Source organism: Sus scrofa, chromosome X (assembly GCF_054392235.1).
Source record: "Sus scrofa isolate SSC_HxYL_T2T_F1_AM1 chromosome X, Sscrofa_HxYL_maternal_Yorkshire_Landrace_v2.0, whole genome shotgun sequence".
NCBI lineage: Eukaryota > Metazoa > Chordata > Mammalia > Artiodactyla > Suidae > Sus > Sus scrofa.
This window is the reverse complement of record NC_139401.1, coordinates 22,855,852-22,883,438: the sequence shown is the minus strand read 5'-3', so window position 1 is coordinate 22,883,438 and position 27,587 is coordinate 22,855,852. Positions and strand designations below refer to the sequence as shown.

General features: G+C 35.5%; 1 protein-coding gene across 2 annotated transcripts in view; it reads left to right on the top strand.

The window, feature by feature from the left end:
- Nucleotides 1-27,587, top strand: part of LOC110257826 (uncharacterized) — an 830,584-nt gene that overhangs the window by 209,938 nt on the left and 593,059 nt on the right. The window contains exons 4-5 of one of the 2 annotated variants that reach the window (XR_014835820.1): nucleotides 10,086-10,178; nucleotides 13,175-15,156. Coding sequence is in view for 1 of the 2 variants with exons in the window: in XM_085008757.1 (XP_084864883.1) it covers nucleotides 10,086-10,108 (23 nt within the window). In the remaining variant the exon portion in view is untranslated. Of the gene's footprint in view, nucleotides 1-10,085 lie in introns of those variants that run through there. The other variant, XM_085008757.1, reaches the window with a different exon arrangement.

Sequence of the window (27,587 nt, the reverse complement as noted above, 5' to 3'; positions counted from 1 at the left end):
GTCACAGACATGGCTCAGATCCTACGTTGCTGTGGCTGTGGCTAGGCTGGCAGCTGTAGCTCCGATTTGACCCCTAGCTTGGGAACCTCCATATGCTGTGATGCGGCCCTAAAAAGCTAAATAAATAAATAAATTTGGGAATCACTTCACATATGTTGGAGAAGATTCTATAGGCATCTTCCCAGGTATCCATGGCCCTTAACCTTGCAGTATAGATGTCCAGTTGTATTTTTATCACTAAGGATTTTTCTTAGGGTCCAGTGCATGCTCTACTCATGTATCTATGTTCCTATCAAGCTAGAAGAGCCAAAACCAGCAGCCCTTAACCAAGTTGGATATCTCTGAGGCAGGTCTTCTGCACAGTTTCTCAGTTCCCCATTGGGCTTTAGATCCAGTTACCCCCACTCGTAACTTCCTTGAAAATTCACCCTTTTTTGACTATTTTCCTTCGCTTATCTCACTTTGCTACTCTCTTAAAGTTTCCCAGGTTTACTTCCCAAACAAATTACTTTGGGGAATCCAAAGACATGGTAGTTAAACTGAGTGCATACATGAAATCACTAGGAGAATGTAGAGTAACGGGGAATAATGTCTGAGATGGAGGCATGGGAAATATGATGTATAGCTGTATGGCAAATAAAATAAGTTCAGAAAAGCAACAGCCAGAGAGGTAGAATGGAAACTAAATCAGTCCTACTTTGCAACCCATTTCTTTCTTTTTCTTGGGCTACATGTTTATATAATCCAGCCACCTTTTGGGCAACCTGAACATGAAGGTTTCAGTGAAACAACCCAAGGTCTTCCTTAACTTCTTCCTCTCAATTACTGCTTGTATCCAAAAAACCCCTAAAACCCACTGAAACTAAAGCTTCTACATCTCACGTGGGTATTAAATGCAGTTATCCTATTTTCTTTATTCTTATATGATAACATTTAACTTTTTTTTCACATTAAAAATACATTTCTTACAGTAATAGTTTATTTTGAAAACCTGTATTATTATCCTATAGCAGATTATCAAAAACTAGGAATGACTTAAGCCAGGCATTTCTTCTCCCTTTGGTACTGCTTGTAATGTGACAGAGTGGTGTTTGTTTATATGCACCGAGTGTGAGAAATCTGAGGCCATGTCACAGCATCACTAAACAAGAGAAAGTGTTTGCCTTAGGGGCCATTAGTTGATTTGAATTTTTGAAGATGTCGTCTGTGGAGAGGGAACAGCTCTAATTCACTTCTTTTGGAAACATGGTACACAGTCATGGGGGAAATTTACTCACCCTGTCTGTAGAGGTTTTCTAGCTTTTTTATATATAAGATTGAAAAAAAGGCCCCTGGAGTATGAATTATTACCAGTGTGAAGTGTCACAAATGTGCTCTATTTCAAGTATGCCTGAGGTATACTTCTTAAAATTTTATAGACACTGCTACATTTTATTCATGAAGTGCCTCTTACCAAAATGCTTGGAGCATAGCACATGAGTGCAAAAACGTTGAGTATATAATGAAAAGGTTGTAAATTATATAAAGGAAGGAAACAATGTCTTTTGAACAGTTCTCAGTCTATATTTCTACCTCTATTTTTCAAATACAGAACTAAAATGAATTAGAAACAAAAATGCTCATTGGACAATTCTGTCTGTCATTTAGGTAATATTATCAATGAGTTTTATAAAGAACAACTACTGATTTATATAGAGTAAGAATTTTGAGTAGAAATTTATTTCTTAGAGCAAGATTATATCATAATGAGAAAAAAATTACAAATAGACTCAATAACACTTTAAAAAACCAATTACAGATCACCATGAACTTAACTATATGCCATATATAATGCACATGTAATACATGCATTATATGTAATATAGTTCTAAGATGTTTAGAGTCTCTGTCTCCTTTATAATATCTCTTTACAAGGAAAAAAATAGTTTATCTTAGGGAAATGCAAATTGAAGCCACGATGATATATTAGCTCACTCCTATCTGAATGGCTATCATCAAAAAGAACACACATTGGTAAGATTGTGAAGAAAAGGGAAACTTCTTAAACTATTGGAATGTAAATTTGCGCAGCCACCATGGAAAACAGTGTGGAGGTTTCCCAAAAAAAACTAAAAATAAAACTATCATCTAACCCAGCATTTTCACTCTTGGGTATATATTTCCCACCAACTAAAATAATAATGCAAAAAGATGCACCTTAATGTTCATAGCAGCATTGCTTACAGCAGCCAATATACAGAAGCAACTCAAGTGTCCATCAACAGATTAAGATGTGGTGTGTGTATATGTATAAACACCATACATACACACACTGGAATACTACTCAGTCATAAAAAGGGTAAAAATTTGCCATTTGCAGTACAGATCTTATACAGATCTTTCATCTCCTTGGTTAAGTTTATTCCTAAGCATTGTACTGTTTTTATTCTATTATAATTGGTGTTGTTTTCTTCATGTCTTTTTTGGATAGTGCATTGTTAGTGTATAGAAACACAGTTGGTTTCTGCTGTTAATATTGTATCTTACAACTAACTTTGTTTGTTAAGTTATAATAGTTTTTGATGGACTTTTGGAATTTTCTATATAGAAGATCATGTCATCTGGAAAAAAAATTTACTCTTGCCACTCTGATTTGGCTGTCTCTTACTTTTTTCTTGCCTAATTGCTCTGGCTAGGACTTGCAGTAATATGTTGATTAGAAGTAGTAACAGTGGGCATCCTTGTATTGTTCCTGATAATAGAGTAAACTTTTCCAGCTTTTCACTGTTAAGTGTGATATTAATTGTGGGCTTTCATTGATGACCTTTATTATGTCTAGGTACATTTCTTCTATACCTAATTTGTTGAGGGCTTTTCTCATGAATGAATGTTGACTTTTGTCAAATGCTTTTTTGATACCTATTGAGATGATCATATGGTTTTTATCCTTGATTTTGTTAATGTGTATTATATTGATTGATTTGCATATGTTGAATCATCATTGCATCCTATAGATAAATCTCACTTGATCATGGTTTATGATCCTTTAACACACTGTTGAATTTGGTTTGCTAGTATTTTGTTGAGGATTTTTGCCCCTGTGTTCATTAGGGATATTGGCCTGTAATTTTCTTTTCTTGTAGTGCCCTTGACTAAGTTTGATACTCAGGGTAATGAGGGGCCTCATAAAATGAGTTTGGAAGGATTCTCCGTTCAAGTTTTTAAAGAGTAAGATTAATAGCAAGAAGGATTGCTATTAATTCTTCTTTAGATACTGGGTAGAAATCACCAGCAAAGCCATCTAGACCTAGACATTTCTTTGTTGGTAAATTTGTTACTGATTCCATCTCTTGATTCTTTTATTTTTTTTAAAAAGAAAATCAGGTCAGGGTTGAATCAAAAAAATAAGAAATAATACACTGAAATTGAAAATAAATGAAATGCAAGATAAACTGATCTTATATTTTCAATGCAAATACAATATAGTCACTTTGAATATAATCATTAAATAAAAGTTAAATATGAGATGTTTGAGAAGTGTGATTTAAAGGCTGGACTCTGCTCAAAGATACTTGGAATTCACCTTACAGATACACAATTTCTTAGTGGGGCAAGTATCTTTACTTTGCCATGTCTCAGTTTCATTATCTGTAAAATAGGTGTTACAGTAATAGTGCTGATTTTGCAAGCTTGTTTTCAGGAGTAAATGTGCAACAAAGAGCCTGATAACTATTATTTTTAGTATTCACTAAAAAATTAGGAAAAATTTCACTAAGTTCCCTGGAAAAATTAGGAATTTATAATGATATTTTACCACATTGGTTTTCATATTCATTTTGCATAATGTAAGCAGCTACAGGATATAGAGTCTTTTCAAATTACTATGCAAATGAAGTATAGGTAAATCTTTGTATTTTATTAGCATACTTTTCATTTTATATCCTCTCACTAAGCTAAATATGCAGCCATCATCTGCTTCTTTTTTTTCTAATTAGGAGAATATTGAAATGGGTAAGGTAACTTTTTTTCTATCATAGATTTTAAAAGACATTATACAAAGTGGATGAGAAAAATCACGTTCTTTATGTGCTATAGTGTTGACATATTGAAGCAACATAACTTCAGTGTTCTAAAGTACAATCTTCAAATTGTCCTAGGAAAATGCCATTATTAGAACTTGGTCGTTAGAATCATGATAAAAATGTTAGTCTTAGAAAATAAGATTTATACATTTTATCTATTATGTAGAAAGGAGTTTCAGTTATTTCAGAATTCCTGTATTTCAATAGGGATGATATCTATTTTCAAAAGGAGTTTCAATCATGGCAATATAAGAAAGATATAGAGACTAATCAGTATGATAAAAATTGTAGAAATTCTCCAAGATGCATCTAGGTTTTGTATTCGTGTTTTATGAAACAAAATAACAGGAAGAACCATTTAGTCTTGTTTTACTAAACAGTAAGAGTAATAAAATTTTCCCTTTGCAGGTAAGTATATTAAAAACTAATGAAAAGAAATGTAAGAATCACATGCTTTAATATTTGAGATGTCAGACCTCAAAAATGACAGTAACATTCTTAATATTATTTAACATTTAAATTATGTTTTTTTGTGTTTAATTTTTATTAGAGTATAGTTTATTTCTGCTGTACAGCAGAGTGACCCAGTCATACATATATATGTTGTATATATTCTTTTGCTCATAGATCTTCCATCATGTTAAATCCCAAGAGATTGAATATAGTTCACTGTGCTGTACAGTAGTTCCTCATTGCTTATCCATTCTAAATGTAATAGTTGGCATCTACCAATCCCAGACTCCCTGCACATACCACTTCCTCCCCCATCCCTCTTGGCAACCACGTGTCTGATCTCTATGTCTGTGAGTCTGTTTGTGTTTTGTATATATGGTTCATTTGTGCCATATTTTATATTCCACATATAAGTGATACCATATGGCATTTGTCTTTCTGACTCACTTCACTTAGTGTGAAAATCTCTACTTGCATCCATGTTGCTGCGAATGGCATCATTTCATTCTTTTTTATGACTGAGTACTATTCCATTGTGTGTATGTACCACTTCTTAATCCATTCATCTGTTGATGGACATTTAGGTTGTTTCCAGATCTTGGCTATTCTGAATAGTGCTACAATGAACATAGGGGTGCATATAGCTTTTTGAATGAAAGTTTTGTCTGGATATATGTCCAGGAGTGGAATTGGTAGAGCATACGGTAGCTCTATATTTAGTTTTCTGATGTACCTTCATACTGTTTTCCATAGTAGTTTTACCAGTTTACATTCCCACCAGCAGTGAAGGAGGGTTTCCTTTTTTCCACACCCTCTGCAGAATTAGTCATTTGTAGACTTGTTAATGATGGCCATTCTGACCAGTGTGAGGTGGTACCTCTTTACAGTTTTGATTTACATTTTTCTAATACTTTGTGATGTTGAGCATTTTTGCATGTGCCTACTGGCCATCCATATGTCTTCTTTGAAGAAATGTCTATTTATGTCTTTTGCCCATTTTTGAATTGGGCTTTTTGTTGATGTTGGGTTGTATGAGTTGTTTATATATCTTGTTTGTTGAATTGTTTGATAATAATTTCATTCTTTTGCATGTAGTTGTCCAGGTTGCCTAGCACCACTTATTGAAGGGACTGTCTTTTTTCCATTGTATATTTTGCCTCCTTTGTCATAGACGAACTGACCAGAAGTGTGTGGGTTTATTTCTGGGCTCGCTCTTCTGTTCTATTGACCTATAAATCTCTCTGTGCCAGAACCATACTGCTTGCTGACTGTAGCTTTGTAGTATAGTCTGAAGTCAGGGAGCATGGTTCTTCCAATTCCCATTTTTCTTTCTCAAGGTTGTGGCTACCCTGGGTCTTCTGTGTTTACATTATAAATTTAGAAATTCTTTGTTCTAGTTCTGTGAAAAATGCATTTGGTAATTTGATAAGGACTGCGCTAAATCTGTAGATTGCCTTGGAAGTATAGTCATTTTAACAACATCAATTCTTCCAATCCAAGAGGATGGTATATCTTTCCATCTGTGTCATCTTTGATTTCTTTCATCAGCCTCTTACCATTTTCAGAGTGCAGTTCTTTTGCCTCTTTAGGTATGTTTATTTATAGATATTTTATTCTTTTTGGTGTTCTGGTAAATGTGATTGTTTCAATAATTTCTCTTTCTGATCTTTCATTGCTAGTGTATAGGAATGAAAGAGATTTCTATGTATTAGTTTTGTATCCTGCAACTTCACCAAATTCGTTGATGAGCTCTAACAGTTTTCTGGTAGCATCTTTAGGATTTTTATCTATAGCATCTTGTCCTCTGCCAACAGTGATGATTTTACTATTTCTTTTCCAATTTCAATTTCTTTTATTTCTTTTTCTTTTCCGATTTCCATGGCTATGACTTTGAAAACCATGTTGAATAAAAGTGGTGAGAGTGGACGTCCTTGTCTTTTTTCTGAGCTTAGCAGAAATTCTTTGAACTTTTCACTATTGAGAATGATGTTAGATGTGGGTTTGTTATATATGGCCTTTATTATGTTGACGTAGGTTCCCTCCAGGCCCACTTTCTGCAGAGTTTTTATCATAAGTTGATGTTGAATTTTGTCAAAATCTTTGTCTGCATCTATTGAAGTGATCATAGGGTTTTTATGCTTCATTTTGTTAATGTGATGTATCATATTGATTTTGTAGATGTTGACAAATCCTTGCCTCCCTGGCGTAAATCCCACTTGATCATGATGTATAATCCTTTTGCTATATTGTTGGAGTCAATTAGCTAGTATTTTGTTGAGGGTTTTAGCATATATATTCAGCAGTGATATTGGCTTGTTATTTGCTTTTTTGTGATATCTTTGGTTTTTGATATCAAGGTGAGTGTGACCTCATAAAATGGGTTTGGAAGTGTTCCTTCCTCTGCAATTTTTGGGACTAGTTTCAGAAGGATAGGTGTTACTTCTTATCTAAATGTATGGTAGAATTGACCTTTGAAGCCATCTGGTCCTGGACTTTTGCTTTTTGGAAGTTTTTAAATTACTGATTCAATTTCATAACTGGTAGTTTGTCTGTTCATATTTTCTATTTCTTCCTGGTTTAGTCTTGGGTGATTGTACCTTTCTAAGAAATTGTCCATTTCCTCTAGGTTGTCCAATTTTATTGGCATATGGTTGCTTGTAGTAGGGTCTCTTATGATCCTTCGTATTTCTGTGCATCATTTGTAATTTCTTTTTCTTTTCTTATTTTATTGATTTTGGACCTTTTTATATTGATTTTTCCTTGTTTTGAATCTGTCTCCTAGAATAATGACAAAAAAAAAAAACAAAAATAAACAAATAGGACTTAAAAGCTTTTGCACAGCAAAGGAAACCATAAACAAAACAGACAACCTATTGTCTGGGAGAAAATATTTGCAAATTATGCTATGGACAAGGGATTAATTTCCAGAATACACAAATAGCTTATACTGCTTAATATCAAAAAACGAACAACCCAATCCAAAACTGGGAAGAAGACCTATATAGACGTTTCTCCAAAGAATGTATAGAAATGGCCAAAAGGCACATCAAATATTGCTAATTATTAGAGGAATGCAAATCAAAACTGCAATGAGGTACCACCTCACACCAGTCAGAATGGCCATCCTTGAAAAGTCTACAAAAAAATCCTTGAGCGGATGTGGAGAAAAAACACTACTGCTACACTGTGGATGGGAGTGTAAATTGGTTCAGCCACTATGGAGAGCAGTATGGAGGTTCCTTAAAAAACTAAAAATAGAGTTACCATATGATCCTCCAGTCCCAATCCTGGACATTTATTAGATATTCTCTAACTTGAAGAGATACAAGTACCCCAGTGTTCATAGCAGCACAATAGCCAAGACCATCAACAGATGAATGGATGAAAAGACGTGATGTTTACTTAATACACACACATACACATATGCACACACACACACACACACACACACACACAATGGAATATTACTCAGCCATAAAAATAATTAAAGGATGAAATAATGTCATTTCATTGGACTTGAAGATTATCATATTAAGTAAAGTCAGAGAAAGACATATGGTATGACTTATATGTCGAATCTAAAAAAATGATACAAATGAATTTATTTACAAAACAGAAATAGACTCACAGAAAACAATCTTATAATTACTAGTGGAGATAGTGGTAGGGACAGGGGAGAATATAAATTGATAGTTTAGGATTAACATATACACACTACTTTTTATAAAATAACAAAGACCTACTGTATAGCACAGGTAACTATACTCAATATCTTGTAATAACCTATACTGGAAAAGAATCTGAAAAAGAATATATATACATATAACTGAATAACTTTGCTATATACCTGAAACTAACATAATCTTATACATTAACTGTACTTCAATTAAAAAAAAGTAAATTACTTTTATGTTTTTAATTTTTAAAAAAACTTGCATTAGGAGCTTTCTTATGGCACAAGGGTTAAAGATCTGGCATTGTGGGAGTTCCTGTTGTGGCTTAGCAGTAATGAACCCGACTAGTACCCATGAGGATGTGGGTTTGATCTCTGGCCTTCCTCAGTGGATTAAGTATCCTATGTTGCTGTGAGCTGTGGTTTAGATCACAAACATGGCTCTGATTCTGCATTGCTGTGGCTGTGGCATAGGCTGGCAGCTGCACTGGCCTGGGAACTTCTATATTCTGCAGATGCAGACCTAGAAAGCAAAAAATAAAAAGAAATGAAAGATCTGGCATTGTCATTAAAGTGGCTTGAGTAGCTTCTATGGCATGTGTTTGATCCCTGGCCCAGGAACTTCCACATGCCATGGCTGTAGCCAAAAATTAAATAAATAAAAAAATTTTAAAAAAACTTTAATTAAAATTTAGAATTAATAATATATTTCCACACTGTACATATTGTAATAATTCCGTACAAATTATTCCATAAAATAGTAATCTTTTAGCTATATCTTTAGATATTTATCTCCATTTACCTTAACATTTATGACTTTTATTTCTTCATTTCCAAGATGTGAACATATTGATTGACGGCTCAGAAAGGAAAATATTTAGTTTTCTTTTTTCTCCATTCATACACATTCAGACTTCCTGTTACTCTCTTAGTGCAATCTTTAATGTTTACATTAGTTTAAATATATAAACATTATCCACACACTACAACAAATTACATAGTGTGTTGTAGTACATTGTGCGTCTTTTTTTGTTTCATGTAAAATATTCTTCCCTGAAGCTAATGATTTTCTTGTGTTATGGTTACTTATTTTTCATGTGTTTGTCACCAATTCACCTCCTTTTGCCAAATTACTGAATCACCTCTGATGTATTCATATTCATCAGGTATTTATTAAATTTGAAATTGAGCTGGTTACTTGGCATGCTTGGTGCATATGAATCATTCTGGAACAACTTTGTCTCTGGGTTCTATAATTCCTGCATTCTATTTCCTCCTCTCTTGTAGTTTACACTCTCCATTTTGGTAAAGCACATACTTCGATAGCTAAAGAGAGAGAGTTGCTAAGTGATAAATTTTCAAAATCTTGCATACCTTAAAGTTTTTATTTGATAGTTGGGCTAAGTATATAACTGTAAGTTGGATACGATGTTTTTCAGAAGATTTGGAGGTACTGCTCAAATAACTTCTAGCTTCTGTGTTGATGTCAAAAAGTCTGAAATAGTTTGATTTCTGATCCTTTGTATGTGCTATGGTTATTTACCCCCAGCCCCAGAACTAGTAGTATATTCATTTTTTCCCAGTGTTCTTAAATTTCATTGTAATGTTCCTTTGGTGAGGTCCTGATTTAATCTGTTGTGCTAGGTAATGGGTGAGTCCTTTCAGTCTGGAGAGTTTTAAATTTATTTTGGGGCAATTTTATCTCCTATGTTTTCTCCCCTCTTTTTTTCTGGAACTCTATTATTGTTAGTCACGTTGGATATTGGAACTCTTGACTTGATCTACTTTTCTTATCTTTTTTTTTCCATTTTCACCTTTTGCTTTACATTTAGGAAAATTTTATAAATTTTATCTTCAAAATTTTTAATCTAGCTTTTCATTTCATTTTCATTTCGCAGAGATGAACTATCCAGCCTCCTGACTGGAGCATCAAACTCTGGCTGCTGACATACTGGAGTTGATGGTGGGAAGATTAGTGGTCTCAACATTCAGTAAGTGAATTTTTATGTTATTCCCCTGTTTTTTTGTATACTACCTGTACCTTCAATTGTGCCTGGTATTCTTTTTGTGGTCCCACAATTTCCATCTCCATGCTTCTCTACCCTGCTCTGTGCTTTAGGGTTCTGACCTCTATGGATATCATCAGTCAAGGATGAGGTTTTGCCAGTAGGAAGCAAGTGACTGTATTTCTGCATTAAAGGGAACTGGGTGACCCTTCTGTACAACCATTGGTCCTCATGGGTTCTAGATAATGGATCACTCCCCTTGCTGTCTCAGCCCTGCTGATGGTATCTACCTCCTGCTCTTGCTAACCCAGGTGCTTCCCCATACCATGGATATTAGTTTCCCTTTGTTGAATTAAATGTAACACAGATACATACAGTCATGAGTGAAGTGAAAATACATATATACTCTATATTAAAATAGAGATATATGAATATAGAACTTGCAAAAATAGGTTAGGAGGTGTTTGGGGATGATTATTCATAAATATGGATTTATTTCTTTACATAGAATTTATCGCAGAAAACACTAACTTATTTTAAGTGCATTTAAAATAAGATTTTTCTCATTAAGATTTAGTTTAGGCACAACTTTCTACAATATATCAACTGATTAAGGCAGAGAGGAAACAGAACAAAGAAGATTAGTGACAGAAGGAAAATTCAAGGGAGAATTTTCAAATTTTCTGTGAGGGCTGACAGATTTTTGAATACTGCTGTGCAAGAATTTATGCTGTCTAATGACTTGTACTATCATTTTGGTTTAGAAATTATACTCGAATCCTTAGCCCAAATAAGTGATTTTAGCTGCATGAGAATGGATTGATGAGAATGCAGTTTTATAACTCTAGGGCATGGCTAAAATCTAATATGGCAAGCCCTGGAAAAAACGCAGCTTCTTTTACTTTTAAGGCTTTTCAATTTGTCATTACTGATTAAGGGCTGTCTGGATTGGCTCTCCTGGTTAAATTATCCCAAGAGCTATCTCATTACTGGGAAATGCTCCCATGAGATAAGAATCTGTTTTACTCCTATGCATTATGAACATTTCAGCTTTGCTTTGGGTGAGGCCATTGGACTCCATAGTATATTACTAACAGACTATGTCTTTGGTAACATTTTTTGGAAGCTACATGTCAGTTGAGTCATAGAAAAAGGAATTTTAAAAGGAGAAAGTGTAGCTTAAACATAATTTCTCTGTCTGCCAAAGACATTATTGTTTCTTATTCACTGCCTGAGCCACATTTTGTATGGTGATTAAATTTGAACTAACTAAAAGGTTCAGTCTGTTTAAAAGCTGTTTATTAAAGCAATTATTCTCTTAAGTAAAAGGTGTTAATAGGAAAAATCTCCGTAACTACTAGCATAGGAGAAATACAGTGGCAGTAGAAATTTCATTGATGGTGAATTTCCTTATTCACAATGTCTACTAAAACCTTGTCACCCAAGATGTGGTCTGTAGACCGGTCTGTAGTTTGAACAAGACCCTCAGGGGTTTTGTGTGCATGTTAAAATTTGAGAAGCATGAGACTAAAGCAAAGTGTCATAGTCATTGAAACTCTGCGGATACATTCTCCACTAGCTCTAACAGACAATACTTTCTCATGGTAGCAGTGCTTTCTGAAATGGCATTCCACAGTGCAGAATATGTTTTTGCATTTAATCGAAGGGTTACATGGCTAATTTTAAACTAGAACATTACAAAAATGCAGTAAGAAGGGATTCTGTGATATCATGGTAGATGATGTTATAACCTTGAAACTGTACAATTAAAATTATTATACGAACAACTTTCTAAATGAGAAAAATTCCTCCCTCTCTGATATTCCCTCAGATCAATACGTCTATGTTTTATTTGTAATACTGAATTCCTTCTCTACGTAAAGCCCAAGGTCTCCATTTCTCCAGAAGGCACAGGGCATCACATTTAGGGGCTGAGAGGTTCAAATAAACTGTTTTCCCTTTCACAAATCTCAAATGTGAGGTGTTTGCAATAATTAATCTAATTTACATTGCACTTGCAAACAACTGATAACACCTTTTAAACAGGCTATAGAAAGATTATTTGGAGCTTTTGAAAAGGATAGGGTATTTTTTTGTTACTATGCTTTCCTTATTTGAAATCCCTAATCACCTAAAATTAGCTAGAACAGTGTATCTATAAGGAGCAAAGGTGCCTATAGCCTGGGCATCCTGTATTCCCTCCTTTGCTTCAGTAGACTTGTGTTGGTTATCTCTGTACCATGAATGAGAATATGTAGGCCAAATGGCCACCCTAGAATTGCTCACAGTCTCATGGGTAAGAAGGTGAAGAACACCATTAAAATGTCATATTATGAATGCTGTAATAGGATTGGCAACACATGATGGAAAGTAGGGAAGGAGATAATTCAGTCTTGGGAATCAGAGACTGATTCTAAAAGAGGTGACTGCTTTTGGCATCTTGTAAATGTGTGATTTATGACATAAATATGCACAAATGTTGGCTTGTGCTTTCAGAGAAGGTGGTTGAGTGAATCTTTAAGTAGAGCCAAGCCTGATATTGGCAGGTTCAATTAAAGTGAACTCTGTCCAAAATGTAACTTGATGGTTAGGAAGAGAATGAAATGACCTCTGCTAGCATAGTAAAACAAAAGTAAATTGTTTCCTGCATGAATCTGAATGATTAGCATTAAAATATTCACCCTGTGCCCTGAGCAGTTGTAATATTTGTTGGAGTGGAGATAGCAGGGCATTAGTGGGATAATCATGATGATAACAGCTGACATCTGCAGTTTACAAAGTGCCCTCATACTTATTATCTCATTTAATTTTCACAACAACCTCACTAAGTAGGTATTATCTGCATTTCCTAGTTGAATAAAATTGTCAAAGTGAGTAGCAAAGACTTGATATGAAACCAGGTCTTTAAAACTCCAAGATTAATATTCTTTCTTGTAGAACTAGAACTTTTAAACCTCAATAGAAATCTCTCTTCATTCCAGATACTACAAAGAAACTTCTCCCCTGACCTGGGGGAACTTCACTGACAAGGGTTTCTGAAAGGATGGCATTGAAAGTTGGGCTTTTCCTCAAAAACAGAAACTGTTTTTCTTCCCCCAAACCCTGTCCTCTTTCTATATCCTTTGTCTCAGGATAACCAGCACAATATGGTGATAAAAAGGGGAGATAAAGGCAGAATGTGATTTAAAATTACTGCAAAGTTTTTAACTTGAGTATGGGTGAATATTAGAACCTTTAAGAGAGATGAAAACTACATAGAGCATTGGGCCTGGGGAGCAGACCAAGCCATAATAGTGTGAAATTTGGGAATATGAGCCAGTTTAGGTAGTGTTGGTCATCAATGAATGGTTGAATGGTTGGGCATAACACCAGGGACCTTGAGTAAGTGGCTTTGCTGGAACTGAGAGTCAGGAGTTATGGTTGGGTGTTGTCTTTCTCAGATGGAGGAGAATCTGACCAGTGCCTGAAGCATAAGCACCATTAGATTGGCAAGGGTGAGGGAAGATGTCAACTTTTCAGATAACACTCTGATCAACGAGGGGGATTTAAAGGTAAATCAGAAAGCCAAGACAAATGCCCAGTCAAATGGTCTGGGCCAGCATGCCAAGTTCAGGGACAAAACTGATATGTAAGAATCCTATTTTTTTTTTTTTTTTTTAGGCAGGACCCAGGGCAAATAAAGTATGTGTTCAAAATAGAAGGTTTTCCCCAGATAGGTCAGGTTTATGATAAAATAACATTTAATATTTTTAATGTTAGGTTTTTTGAAACACTCTTGCATCATTTAGGACTGACTCAGGAATCATTAGGCCTACTGTGGCTGTAGCATAGACTGGCAGCTATAGCTCTCATTCGACTCCTAGCCTGGGAACTTCCATATGCTGTGGGTATGGCCCCCCAAAAAGAAAAAAAGACTCACTAGGCCTAAGTATACAGGTTTGGGCAAGACTAGGGAAGGTGTTATTTGTTCTATCTGATATAAATGTATTATCATATATGTTAAATATAATTTATATCATGCTTCAGCTCACTATAAACATAGTCCAGTGGCAAAAATCAAATTAATCAGATTTAGTATAAAATTCTGCGTTAGTATTTGTAGTAGCCAGAATAATGGTTCCTCAAAGATGTCCAGGTCCTAATCTCCAGAACCTGTGAATATGTTACCTTACATGGCAAAAGGGACTTTGAAGATGTAATCAAGTTTAAGCACCTTGGAACAAGGACGTGATCTGGATTATCTAGGTGGGCCCAATCTGATCACATGAGTCCTTAAACTCTGAGAACACTTTCACCCCTCTGGTTATAGCTAGAGAGGAAGATGGCAACAGGAGAATGACTCGACGACCCATTGCTGATTATGAGATAGGATAATGTGTTGAACACATAATTCCTGTGTTGAAGGAACTGAATTATTCCAAGAAACACAATCATCTAGGAAACAGAACCTGTAGAAAGTTAACACAGCCCTGCCAGTGCCTTTCATTTTAGTCTGATGAGACTCGTGTTGGATTTCTGACCTACAGAATGGTAAAATAATTTGTGTTGTTGTAGACCACTGTGTTTATGGTAATTGGTTTTGGCAGCAATAGAAAACTAGTACAGACTCACTGTACGATTTGGGGATTTATAGATTTAAACCTCTTGTAGGCTTGAATTTCTCTGTTTTGTTCAATGATAAATGATGAGTGCTTATAACAGTGCCTGGGAAATAGTAGACACTCAATAAACATAAGTTGAATTTTTGGTCATTATGTGAACAAATATTTATTGAGTGCATATGAATACATGAGTCTGTGCTGGGTGTTGCATCAGGACATAGATGTAGAAGACACATTTTCATAAGATCTGAGTCACTAAGTTTAGATCAGTCTTTGGGAGTAACGGGTCAGAAAACTATTGCCTGCAGGCCAAATCTGGCTCACACTCTATTTTTGTAAATAAAATTTTATTGAAAAACATCTATGCTCATTGTTTTACATAGTGTTTATGGCTGCTTTGGTGATAACAACTGCAGGGATGAATAATTGCAACAGAGACCATATGAGCCACAGAGCCAAAAATATTTACCATCTGGCCTTTTATAGAAAAAAAAAAAAAAAAAACCAGTTTTTGAATCCTGAGTTAGAACCTTGTCTTTCCAACTTGATGTGTCCTTTGGGTAAAATGTATAATTTCTTCAAGCCTCCCTTTTGTATTCTGTAAAATTGAGATAATAGTACTTTTCTCATAGGATGGTTGTGAGAATTAAGTGTTGAATGAGAATTCAGCAATGGCTTCCATTGCTCAGTATAGAAGAGTTCCATAAATAGTTTTTTTGTTTGTTTGTTTTTACAATGACTCTACTGCTGCTTGTTCTGCTGCCACCATCACTACCATAATCAAGTTGAAGGGAAAAGGTGCTCCTTAAACGTATATAAACCACAGTTATTAATTAAAACTCAAATCTACATTGCTACTCTGAATTTATTATGGTCCAGGACCTAGTGTTTAGCTGATAGCTTTGCAGCTGGTTTTATCTGCGTATTTATCCCATCCTGATGAGCAGCAGGGTATATCTTTACTTTCTCAGTCTGAACTAATTTTTAATCTCTCATTAGTCTTTTAGACAATATATAAATGTTATATCATTTTGTGTAAATTTTTCATCATATTTACTGTTGAGCCTTGAAGTGTCTCTATGTGTAGGTTAGTGCATAGACTTGTGACAGTGTGGTAGATTATGTTTTCAAAGGTGGCCTCAACTATATCTCCCTATCTCATATACTCTTTTGCAGTGTGATCTTACCACTCCCCCATCAGCAGATAAAGTCTGTTTTCTCTATGTTTGAGTCTGGTCTACCCTTGTGACTTGTTTGGAATGGAACACAGCTAAAGTAACACCGTGTAACATCCAAGGATGAACCTTAAGAGATCTATAGCTTCCTCATTAACCTTTTGGAATGTTGCTTCTTAGAACCCATATGCCATGCTGTGAAAAAGTCCAAGTAGCTCTGTGGAGAATCCGGCTGGAGGAGAAGTAAATCCTCCAGCTGACAGTCCTAGCTCAGCAACCATCTGGCATCCAGCTATGTGAAAGTAGCCATTTTTAACTCATATATCCCTGTGTCTCAGCCAACATCATGGGAAGCAAAAGAAATGCCTGGTCAATTCACAGAATCATGGAAGATAATAAATTGTCATAAGCCACTAAATGTTGGGATGCTTGCTATGCACCAGTTGCTAATTGGAATACTAAGTCCATGTGACAAATAATTTACTTCTTTAGGATCTCTAACTGCCCATGGTAATATCTTACTACAGAGTTTTGCAATTTCAGATGAAGACTAGCAATCTAGGTATTAAGCTACCATTTGGACTCATCTCTGAAGGTTTCAAAATCTCTTTGAATAGAAATAAAGGATAAAGAGGGGTGGGGAGAAACAAGAAAGCAGCTTTCCAACACTGGAGGAGACATCATTTAGGAAATGGTCTGAAGAGAAGTAAATTTTGCTTATCCTGATGTTAAAATCTCCATAATTTAGCAGTGTATTACTTTTTCACCTTGATATCCTCACTACTCACCTTTTGCTTTCTTACTGGCATTTCTTCACTGGTTTGGTTTCCTCTGCTTGAAAGGCAATTTTTTACTCTTGAATTAGAGAATACCTAGTTATTGTGTGAAGGCTAGCTCAAAAGACACCTCCCTGAGAAAGACGTCACTCATTATCTCAGACCAAAATTCTGTATATGTCTAAATATGAGATAATATACCAATTAATTAGCAGAATAAAAAAGTATTGGCTAACTTGAAGATGTGAACTGGGGATGTAGAGTAGTCAAATGTCGACTGATTCTATCAGATATATTATTTGAGTTACACATATTTAAACTCACATTATACACAATATTGATTATTTTACAAATACTGCTTTGTGCTAGTCTAACATTTTTTAAAACAATTTTATTCAAACTCCACTCCTACACCTTCAGTATCACTGTTTTCATGATCACTGAAGTTAATCCTTTTGGTTCTCTAACATAGTTTTACGGAAGATATCATCGTATCTTTTATATTGTTCAAAATATTTCACTTCATGTAGTGCTGCTACTAGAAACTTTAACCCTGATCTGCAAAATCCATACCTGTGTGATGAGAACCCTGTTTTATTTATTTTCCATTCTTTCCTTTAGGCATATATTAGCGGTTTTCACAAATTGACTGTATATCATCATTTGCAAATGTAAGGGCACATGCCATAGGAATGACTGAATCTAGGTCAAATATATTTGCTTTTTAAAGAAACTAACTACTTTAGCTGAAATTCATTAGCATTTATCTAAACCTGTGTTTTCAGTGCTGGCCTCATCTTTGAATTACCAGAAAAGCATTAAAAACTACAAATAGGGCATATTGGCAGGTTCTTCCCCAATATTATAATTTAATTTCTTTGAGATTGGACCCCAGAATTTGAGTTTTTGAAATGCCCCCAGATAATTCTAATGTGAAACCAGACTTAGGAACCACTGATCTAAAACTAGCATCAATGGGGTAGTGGTTCTTAAAGGGAGATCCTCAGATTAGCAACCACAGCACCAACAGCATAACTGAGTATTTGTTGGAAATGCAGATTCTTGAGCTCCACCTTAGAGCTACTGAATCAGAGACTCTAGGGGTTGAGCTTGTCAGTCTGAGCTTTAACAAGCCCTTCAGGTGATTTTGATATACACTTAAGTGAAAATCTGATCTGGTCAATATGTCTTTCTCAAATAGTAATTTGTTCAAATTAAATTGATAGAAAAAGATGCAGTATGGAATTTATAAAGAATCTAATACAATGGAGAGGTAATTTGTGGAAAAAAATGACATGCCTAATGTGCAAACATATATATATATATATGTATATATATATATGTATGTATGTATATATATAGCCTCTTATATGGTGCTTGAATCTTATAAGTGTTAATGGTACAAGATCTTTTAAGCAACGGGCAGTGGGTTGGTCAACATGTTCTTCTATGAGGAATGGTCAGCTCCATGATTTTCAAAGGGCAAACAAGTGCTTTATACCAAGAGGTACCCAGTGTCTCTGGGGACATATGGATAGATGCACATACAGTAAAGGCATTTTAGCCCTAAATTTAGTCCTCAATTCCCAAATCTTTCATTTTAAAAATTAGCTTTTAGGACGATGCCATTCACCAAGACAGATATCTTAGGGCCCACATAGGAACACCTAAGGCACAAACCTCCTTTATTGCGGTAATTTTAGAATTCAGCCACACATGGCTTCTTTGGTTGGATAGATAAAATTACAATGTTTTAATGTTACCTCAAGGCCTTAATTTAGGAATTATAAACCTTTGGTTTCCATGCTGGAGAAGGAATCAGTAATAACTTTTAAAATACCCTTGAGGTTGCCTCTGCTCATTTAGCTCCCAGATCTATACTTCATGTTTTCTTTCAGTGCTATCCTTTTTCTTCCATTAATTGACTTCTGAGATTAATAAATTCTTGAAAGCATAGGAAAAAATGAAAATTTGTCTCCTTGAGAACAGGGGCAAATAATTTTTTAAGAAGGAGAAATGAAAAGATGTAGTTATTGTTTTTAAAGCCAGTGGCAGCTTGTGCTGGCAATAAAGGAGAGCTTGTGTGATGCTTTATGGAACTGAAAGTTTTGTCTTTGCTTTTCCTGCACACTTAGAGAGTCTGTTCATCTGTTCTTTCAACACCACCAGAATTTTTATAAACATGAACAACACAGCCAAAGAATATCAAACCCTTAATTGCTGTTGAAACAAACTGTAGGAAAAACAGAAGACTGATGATGTATACACTGAACATTCATTTGCTCTGTAACATTATTAGAAGAGAACAAACACCTTGAGATGACACCAATTTTGATCAAGTCTCTCCTTGGAGAGTGCATGCAGGAGCAATCCCATGAGTTTGCATTAGATGTTAATTGAGTTTCTTAAAAAGGATAATGGGATCTAGAAAAGTAGTTCTCATCTATGTATTGTACAACAGACCTGCCTATTAAACACCACTCCAATCTGCTTCTAGCAGAGTTTGTTAAGCACCAAGGACAACTTGCTAAGAAGGAAAGGGATATTAGAAATATGAATATGATAATATTAGGAGTTCGTTAAGCTGAGGTGGAGTCTTGACCTGGCTCTGCCACTTACTAGCTCTGTGACCTTTCACTAATTACCATCCTTCTCTCAGCCCACATTGGAAAACTGCATCTTCCCTTGTCATGTCTGTGTACCATCATGTTTCTATTAAATGAATCAGTTAAAATAGATAGGACTCCTTTTAAGATTATGGCCATTAGATAGGACTCTTTTTTTAATGATTTTTATTTTTTCCATTATAGTTGATTTAAATGCAATAGTTTGCATCTATTAACCCCCAAGCTCCCAGTCCATCCCACTCCATCTCCCTTCCACTTGGCAACCACAAGTCTATTCTCCAAGTCCATTATTTTCTTCTCTGTGGAAAGGTTCATTTGTGCCATATATTAGCTTCCAAATATAAGTGATATCATATGGTATTTCTCTTGCTCTTTCTGACTTATTTCACTCAGTACGAGAGTCTCTAGTTCTATCCATGTTGTTGCAAATGGCATTATTTCATTCTTTTTTATGGCTGAGTAGTATTCCATTGTGTATATATACCACATCTTCCTAATCCAATCATCTGTTGATGGACATTTAGGTTGTTTCCATGTCTTGGCTATTGTGAATAGTGCTACAATGAACATGCAGGTCCATGTGTCTTTTTAAAGTAGTTTTGTCCAGATATATGCCCAAGAGTGGGATTTCTGGGTAATATGGTAGATCTATGTATAGTTTTCTAAGGTACCTTCATACTGTTCTCCATAGTGGTTGTACCAGCTTACATTCCCACCAACAGTGCAGGAGGGTTCCCTTTTCTCCACACTCCCTCCAGCATTTGTTATTTGTGGACTTCTGAATGATGGCCATTCTGACTGGGGTGAGGTGGTATCTCATGGTAGTTTTGATTTGCAATTCTCTAATAATCAGGGATGTTGAGCATTTTTTCATGTGCTTATTGGCCGTTTGTATATCTTTCTTGGAGCAATGTCTATTGAGGTCTTCTGCCCATTTTTCCATTGGGTTGTTGGCTTTTTTGCTGTTGAGTTGTATAAGTTGTTTGTATATTTTAGAGATTAAGCCCTATATTTAGCTTTCTGAGGTACCTCCATACTGTTTTCCATAGCGTTTGGACAAATTAACATTCCCACCAACAGTGTAGGAGGGTCCCCTTTTCTCCATACCCTCTCTGGCATTTGTTATTTGTTGACTTATTAATGCTGGCCATTCTGACTGGTGGGAGGTGGTTCCTCATAGTAATTTTGATTTGCCTTTCTCTAATAATTAGTGATGTTGAGCATTTTTTCATATGCTTATTGGCCATCTGTATATCTTCTTTGGAGAAATGTCTATTCAGGTCTTTTGCCCATTTTTCTATTGGGTTGTTGGGTTTTTTGCTGTTGAATTGTATAAGTGGTTTCTATATTTTAGAGATTATGCCCTTGTCAGTTGCATCATTTGAAACTATTTTCTCCCATTCCATTAGCTGTCATTTTGTTTTCTTTTTGGTTTCCTTTGCTGTGCAAAAGCTTGTCAGTTTGATTAGGTCCCATTGGTTTATTTTTACTTTTATTTCTGTTGCTTTGGGAGACTGACCTAAGAAAACGTTCGTAAGGTTGATGTCAGAGAATATTTTGGCTATGTTCTCTCCTAGGATTTTGATGGTGTCTTGTCTTAGGTTTAAGTCTTTCAGCCATTTTGAGTTTATTTTTGTGTATGGTGTGAGGGCGTGATCCAGTTTCATTAATTTACATGTGAGTGTCCACTTTTCTCAGCACCACTTACTGAAAAGACTTTTTTCCCCCATTTTAGGTTCTTTCCTATTTTGTCAAAGATTAATGGACTGTAGGAGTCTGGGTTTATTTCTGGATTCTCTATTCTGTTCCATTGGTCTGTATGTCTGTATTGGTACCAGTACCACACTGTCTTGATTACTGCAGCTTTGAGGGAAACTCATAGCAATATAGGCCTTCCTCAAAAAATAAGAAAAATCTAAAATCAACACTTAACCCACCACCTAAAAGAATCAGAGAAAGAAGAACAAACAAAACCTAAAGTCAGCAGAAGGAAATTGTAAAGATCAGAGAGAAAATCAATAAAATAGAGACTCAAAAAAAAGGGAACCCTCCTGCACTGTTGTTGGGAATGTAAACTGGTACAGCCACTATGGAGAACAGTTTGGAGATACCTTAGAAATCTATACATAGAACTTCCATATGACCCCGCAATCCCACTCTTGGGCATCTATCCGGACAAAACTCTACTTAAAAGAGACACATGCACCCGCATGTTCATTGCAGCACTATTCACAATAGCCAGGACATGGAAACAATCCAAATGTCCATCAACAGATGATTGGATTCGGAAGATGTGGTATATATACACAATGGAATACTACTCAGCCATAAAAAAGAATGACATAATGCCATTTGCAGCAACATGGATGGAACTAGAGAATCTCATCCTGAGTGAAATGAGCCAGAAAGACAAAGACAAATACCATGTGATATCACTTATAACTGGAATCTAATATCCAGCACAAATGAACATCTCCTCAGAAGAGAAAATCATGGACTTGGAGAAGAGACTTGTGGCTGCCTGATGGGAGGGGAAGGGAGTGGGAGGGATCGGGAGCTTGGGCTTATCAGACACAACTTAGAATAGATTTACAAGGAGATCCTGCTGAATAGCATTGAGAACTATGTCTAGATACTCATGTTGCAACAGAAGAAAGGGTGGGGGAAAAATGTAATTGTAATGTATACATGTAAGGATAACCTGACCCCCTTGCTGTACAGTGGGAAAATAAAAAAAAAATAGAAAAAAATCCATAAACCAAGAGGTGGTTCTTTGAAAAGGTAAAAGAAATTGACAAACCTCTGGCTAGACTCACCAAGAAGAGGAGAGAAAAAACCCAAATAAAGTAAGAAATGAAAAGGGAGAAATCTCAGTGGATACTGCAGAAATACTAAAAACATAAGAGAATACCATGAACAATTATATGCCAGCAAATTTGACAACCTAGAAGAAATGGACAACTTTCTCCAAATGTGCAGTCTGTCAAAACTGAATCCAGAAAACATAGATAAACTGAACAGACCGATTACTAGAAATGGAATTGAATATGTAATAAAAAACACTCCCTACAAACAAATGTCCAGGAGCAGATGGCTTCACAGGTGAATTCTATGAAACATACACAAGAGGAACTTGTACCCATCCTCCTTAAACTTTTCCAAAAGGTTGGAGAAGAAGGAACACTCTTAAAGACATTCTATGAAGCCACCATCACCCTAATTTCAAAACCAAAGATACTACCAAAAAAGAAAATTATAGGCCAATATCTTTGATGAATAGTGATGCAAAAAGTCTCAACAAAATTGTAGTCAACCGAATCCAACAACATATAAAAAAGATCATACAACATGACCAAGTGGGATTCATCCCAGTTTCACAAGGATGGTTCAACACATGCAAATCAATCAACATCATATACCACATTAACAAAGGAGAAGTCAAAAACCACATGATCATCTCAACAGATGCAGAAAAAGCATTTGACAAAGTCCAACATCCATTCATGATAAAAACTCTTACCAAACTTGTTATAGAGGGAACATACCTTAACAATAACAGCCATTCACCACAAACCCACAGCAAATATAATACTCAATGGAGAAAAGCTGAAAGCCTTCCTGCTAAAGTCTGAAACAAGACAAGGATGCCCACTCTCACCACTTTTATTCAGTGCAATGTTAGAAGTCCTAGCCACAGCAATCAGACAAACAAAAGAAGTAAAAGGTATCTAAACTGGAAGATAAGAGGCCAAATTGTCACTGTATGCAGATGATATGATACTATATATAGAAGACCCTAAGGACTCCACCCAAAAACTGCTTGGACTGATCACTGAATTCAGAAAAGTAGCAGGATACAGGAATAACATTCAGAAATCGGTTGCATTTCTGTATACTCACGATGAAATATTAGAAAAGGAATACAAAAATATAACTTTTAAAATTATACCTCCAATAATTAAATACCTAGGAATAAACCTGACCAAGGAGGTGAAAGGCTTATATGCTGAGAACTATAAAACGTTCATCAAGGAAATTAAAGAGGGTTCAAAGAAATGGAAAGATATCCCATGCTCCTGGATTGGAAAAATTAATGTCATAAAAATGGCCATATTACCCAAAGCAATCTACAGGTTCAATGCAATCTCTATCAAATTACCATTGACATTTTTCACAGAAGTGGAACAAACAATCCAAAAATTTATATGGAACCATAAAAGACCCAGAATTGCCAAAGCAATCCTGAGGAACATAAACCAAGCAGGAGGCATAACTCTTCCAGATGTCAGGAAATATTACAAAGCTACAGTAATCTACATAGGACTCTTAATTTTTTTTGAGTTGCCCTCCTATGCCCAAACAAAGCTAACTCTGTCACCTCACACATATGTCCACACATGCACACAGACACGTAAACATACAAATGTCTTACTCTGTCAGTTTTCTTGGTTCTCTGTTGAGGCTGAAATAAACTGTCTTTAGAAAACCTGCAACTCATAAGTACTTGGTGACCACTGTCCCCTTATCTCCATCACTGGTTTCAGGAGAGACCAGTGTCATCTTGAGCATTTATGTTTATCATATAGGATATTAAAAGGGGCCCTATGACCGAATAGTGAGAAAACCAGCGGAAAACTGAGGAATCTGATAGAACCAGGATGTGTGCGCATGTGTGTGCCTGTGTGTATGTGAGTGTACTTGTGCACATATGTATGAGAGACGGTTGTGTCAGTTTTGATTTGATGGCATATCAGGGCAGTTCAAATTAAGATATTTGTTTTAACTGATCTGTTATATATGAATTACATATGAATATAAGTGGGGAAGGTGTGGTGTTTTACAATGTTAAAATAGAAGAAACCTTTTTGAAATAAAAAGATCATTATTTATTCCAAGAGTACTTTTAAAAAGGAAAAGAGAGATTTTATCTCATTCCCAGTGATTTTAGAACAGAGTTGAAATACAATTGAGAAGGGATAAGGATGTACAATGTGCTGCCGGAGAGGCAGCCATCTACAAAAACTATTGTGACTATGAAGGGAGAGCTCTCATCAGTCTAGATTTTGAACAATTATTTCCAAAAGAAAGATGGATTACAGAAGAAACAAGAACCATAATTACTCAATTCCTATGTTAGTTATTTTTATTTTAAGGATAATAATGCTAAAAGCATAGCAAGTAGAATGAAAATGACTAAAAGGAAAGTAAAGGAAAAGATATCTAAGGCATAAGGCATGACTAGCTGCTTTAAATGAATCTCTTCAGAATTAGTTGAATTAGCTACAAGGATAGAGAAACAGGTGTTATGGTATATGGTAAAAATAGAAAACATTTTTTGAGAATTTTGGGAAAAATTTGTCTAACAATCTCCAGTCACTGAATTCATGTGCTACCAATGACTATCAAATGTAATTCTTGCTTGTGGAAATTACAAAATAGATTGTTAATAGATTACTATTGAGCACTTAGTAAAGAAAACCACTATTACTAGGAGATTGTATAGGTTCACTAAGACGTCATGCCAAACTTATTGCACATTTTAGTTTGAGTTGTAGGTGTAAAGATGAGGAAAAAAACTCCATAGATATAATGTATTTTGACTTAATTGATATATTTTATAAAAACATTTAATGAAATCTATGTATGGAGAAAAAAGAAGAAATGTAGGCTAGTGGTACTCAGTTAAATGCATTTATGGTTTATCAAACAATTTTACCTCCTTCCCCAACCCATGCATACTCCTTATTTCAAAACAAATAAAATGTATAATATTTCTGCCCTTGGTCTTGTCCTACTCAACATTTTAATGATATGTATAATGACATAGAAGGCATACTTATCAAATTTGCGGATGACATAAAGCTTGGAGCAATAGCTAATACTCTGAGTAACTGAATCTTAATTCAAAACAATCTTGACAGGCTGGAACTCTGGCCAAAGCTAATGAGATGAAATTTAATAGTTATAAATGTTAAGTCCTGTATTTAGGTTAAAAAAAATCAACTGTGCAAATGCTGGATGAGAAGGAAATTTGGCTTAGAAGTCATTTTTATGAAAAAAAATCCAGTTATTTTTCTGTCTATAAACTCAGTATGAACCTCCAACTTCCATTGATAGAAGCCTTTTCATTGAAGAAATTGTTATATCCCCACTTATGTACAAAATATTATTGTTCGTTATATCATATAACTCTTAGAGTATCTCTCCAATATAGTTCTATTTATCCTCACTTTACAGATAAGAAAACAAATGAATTTGTTCATCTGTATGCTGCTATTAAATGTTAGAACTGCAATTCAAATTTAGCTGTCATATTGTCAGGGTCATTCCAGCATGGCTTTGCTACTCAACGTACTGCCTGTAGATCAGCAGCTTGTTATAAATGTAGGACCTCAGGCTTCACCCCAGACCTATTGAATCATAATCATAATTTGCATTTTAACTAGATCCTGAGGGGACATGTCTGCACAGTAAAATTTGAGAAGCACTACATTGTGTCACACCTGCCTCAGGTTACCATTGTAAAGACAAGAAAGCACCATTATTTGGGGAGGCTGGCTGGTTGACCAGTGGCTTGAGCAGACCTCATGGGATGACATTATTATTCTTTTTTATCATATTTGTCAGTAACCATGTCTGCACTGGTTAGACAATACCTGAGCATTCTTACTCATTTCTGTATGCCAGATTTTAAGATTGAGTACTAATAAACTGGCAGGTCCAAGAGATGTAATTAAGTGATGAGACGTGTTAGAAACAGATCCTAAAAAAAATGAAATGATGAATGTACCTTTGAGAGGAATCTTAAGTAAGGTAGGATACTTTTTTTCCCCAAGTATTTTGGAGTGATGTCATTAAGGAAAAGGACTGTTAACACTTCATTGATTCATCTTTTCCACTCTTTTCATCTCACATTTCCAGTATTAATTGAGCACCTACTGTGTACCTGTCATTGAAATATGCATATCATTAAGATACTAAATAGGATAAGGCCAAGGACAGATATATTCTACCTCTTATTTATTTTGAGGGGAAAGACTATACATGGGGCTTGATAAGGAGCTAGGCATTAAGATTATTACTGTGAGTAAGAAAGACAAGCTGTTCTAAAGGAGATAATGACCCATTGATTGCGTGGTATACAGTTCACTATGTGTATAGATCATATGCATGTAAATAAATATATGAAATTTTATTTCAGAAATTTCTAAGGGATCTATAGGTGTTAGACTTAGAGAAAGCTAGTTAAGTTTGAAAGGGGTGAAGTGGTCAGGGAAGTCCTTTGTGATAACATTTGAGTTAAAGGCTAAGTGATAAGATGGAGACAGCCTTGTGAAGAACTAGTGGACAAGCATCACAGGTCCATGCAAAGGCTCTGAGGATGGGGCAAGCCTTGCATGGGGTAGGACAGTCCCAAATGTGGCAACATGAGGATGAAAAGGCCAGAGGTAGATTTTGATTCATGGGTTTTGGAGGACCTTCGTACTAATGGCAACATACAGCAATGGAATGGATAGTGAGCCCCTTTGTCACATATATGTTCTACTGAAGATGAGTCATCAAGGAAGATGCAGAGAAGTATTTACAAATAAAAGATTTGGCAGTTCCCTTCATGGCTCAGCGGTTAACGAACCTGACTAGGATCCATGAGGATAAGGGTTTGATCCCTGGCCTTGCTCAGTGGCTTAAGGATCTGGTGCTGCCGTGAGCTGTGGTGTAGGCCAGCAGCTGTAGCTCCAATTCGACCCCTAGCCTGGGAACTTGCATATGCTGCAGGTATGGCTGAAAAAGAAAAAATAAGAGATTGGATAGGATATTCTCCACATCCTGACCATCCTAAAATTCAGGCCATGGTTGACTATCATTTTATAGGTCTGTAAAGAAATATTGTTGACCTTGTCACTATAGTCCGTGCTATAAAAGAGAACAAAATTGCTATTTTAAACTGTCTTTATTACTAGTGTTACTCTCTCTCCCATCCCTTACCCCCTTTTATAATTGCAATCATAAATCCATCCCAGGAAAAATCGTGGCTGTAATTAAAACTATATTAGCTTAATCACAAATAAATGGCCCTTCAGTAATCTCAAGATTGAATGTATGTGATGATGGCTAGAATACCTTATTTTTCCTCTGTGCTGCTCTTAGCTATGGCGGCAGACTGAAAAGTAACTAGTTGGTTACCATGGTTTCCAATGGAGGCAATGTAGCATGT